We start from the raw sequence: 1,712 nt of genomic DNA on the forward strand, positions 1-1,712 counted from the left end.
TATGTCCATATACATAACATTTTTTCTCGGTATTTAAAGTTCTCTGGTAAAAATTTTTTTTAACAATTTTTCAAAATTTCTATATAATTTTATAACTTTTTCACATTTTTTATATGAATTGGAGTATTTCTCAGAAAATCTACATCTTTTTTTAGAATTTTTCATATGTTAATTATGAAATATTGTAAGATTTCTAAGATAAAAAAAAATTTGTAAGTATAATTTCTGATAAAATGTTATAAAATCTAAAAAATTAAAAAATATTTTTCAAATTATGGAATGAGAAATTTCAGTATATTTCAGAATTCACATGTATGAAAAATTCTGAGAGAAGATGTAAACTTTCCGAATATCTTTGAGTATTTCTAAAAAAATGGTCCAATTTTTGTATAAAAATTATAAAAAAATTGTCACCAAGATTATAAAAAAATTACAACTTTTTATATGTCACTTACACAATTTGTTACATATAATTTATATTTAAAACATTATTTACAAAATACAATTGTTTTTATATCCTGGTAAACATCAATTAATAGTCATTTGATAACAGTGTTATAATTTTACAGTACAATTAATGTAATGTAGCTATTACGTACACATGCGTGTTATATTTATGTTGTTGCGTGTGAAATTATAATATTCGTGTTATTATGTTACAGTTGGATTATCTTTCTTTCAACTGTGCGAATATCATTAATTAACCTCTGAAAGTCTGGACAACTCGAGATTATATAGTTGTTTTTACAAGTTATTTCGGATGATTCGACATCGATAATAGCTATATTTTTAACGAGGAAATCCCAAAGCTATACAAGACGCAATCTGCATGACGGATAAGGAAAAATGTAAAGGAAGGGGCAAAGAAAGTGGAAGAAACAGTAGTGAATCATTGAAAGCGCGATGCTTGCATGTATTAATCTTTTCTTCTAGCACCGTACGCGACCTCGTACTTGATAAATATCGTGTGTACAACATTAAGAATGATAATCGCTAACATGCTCTCTTGCAGAGTCGATCGTGCTATAGTTCAACTGATTTTCGCACTAGCATGTATACTTGTGAAACCAGTGTTTCCCTACGTGCTACCGGATCCGATTTTCGAAGTGTTAAAGCCGCAAGGTCTTCGAGTCTCTATACCTGGTAAGTTTATCCATAGCTTTTTCCTCTTAGAAAAGATTGTAACAATCGCGAAACTTTTAAAAATTAAGTAGAAAGAAGAGTTTCCAAAAAATTTCTTTAAAAAAATCACTATGTAAAAAATGATTTTCTAAGGAACATTAGAAAATACCCGATTGAATTTCATTCAACAAATAATCATTATTGCGTAACATGTTTTATGATAACGTGTAAAATGTTGATATTAAACGTTGTATTTTACACATGAGATCTAATTAATATATTCTGATATATATAATTTAATATTATGATAAAAAATTACATATATCGTTCTAAATTATATGTAAAAATATTAAAAGTGCACTAGCAAAAAATTTGTTAGAAACCCATTTTTGTAATTAAATTGGAAAATAAAATTATATCAAAAGATAACTGTTTAAATATAATAAACATATGTAACATGAGCGCTCATCTTAACTCCGCCCGTGAAAAAATGTTATATATGAACATGTTTTGTATATAATTATATATAATTGTATATAAAATATATAAATTTTTTATATAATTATACATGAAACATTTTTTCCCGGACG

General features: G+C 26.0%; 1 protein-coding gene across 2 annotated transcripts in view; it reads left to right on the forward strand.

The window, feature by feature from the left end:
- The first annotated feature begins 739 nt into the window (after positions 1–739).
- LOC108747698 (beta-1,3-glucan-binding protein-like) overlaps positions 740–1,712 on the forward strand; it is an 8,111-nt gene continuing 7,138 nt past the window's right edge. For both annotated transcript variants that reach the window (XM_018485348.1, XM_018485347.1), the window contains exon 1: positions 740–1,143. In XM_018485348.1, the coding sequence (XP_018340850.1) occupies positions 984–1,143 (160 nt within the window). In that variant the 5' untranslated portion in view covers positions 740–983. The remainder of the gene's footprint in view (positions 1,144–1,712) is intronic.

This window comes from Trachymyrmex septentrionalis, unplaced genomic scaffold, assembly GCF_001594115.1.
Source record: "Trachymyrmex septentrionalis isolate Tsep2-gDNA-1 unplaced genomic scaffold, Tsep1.0 scaffold20, whole genome shotgun sequence".
NCBI lineage: Eukaryota > Metazoa > Arthropoda > Insecta > Hymenoptera > Formicidae > Trachymyrmex > Trachymyrmex septentrionalis.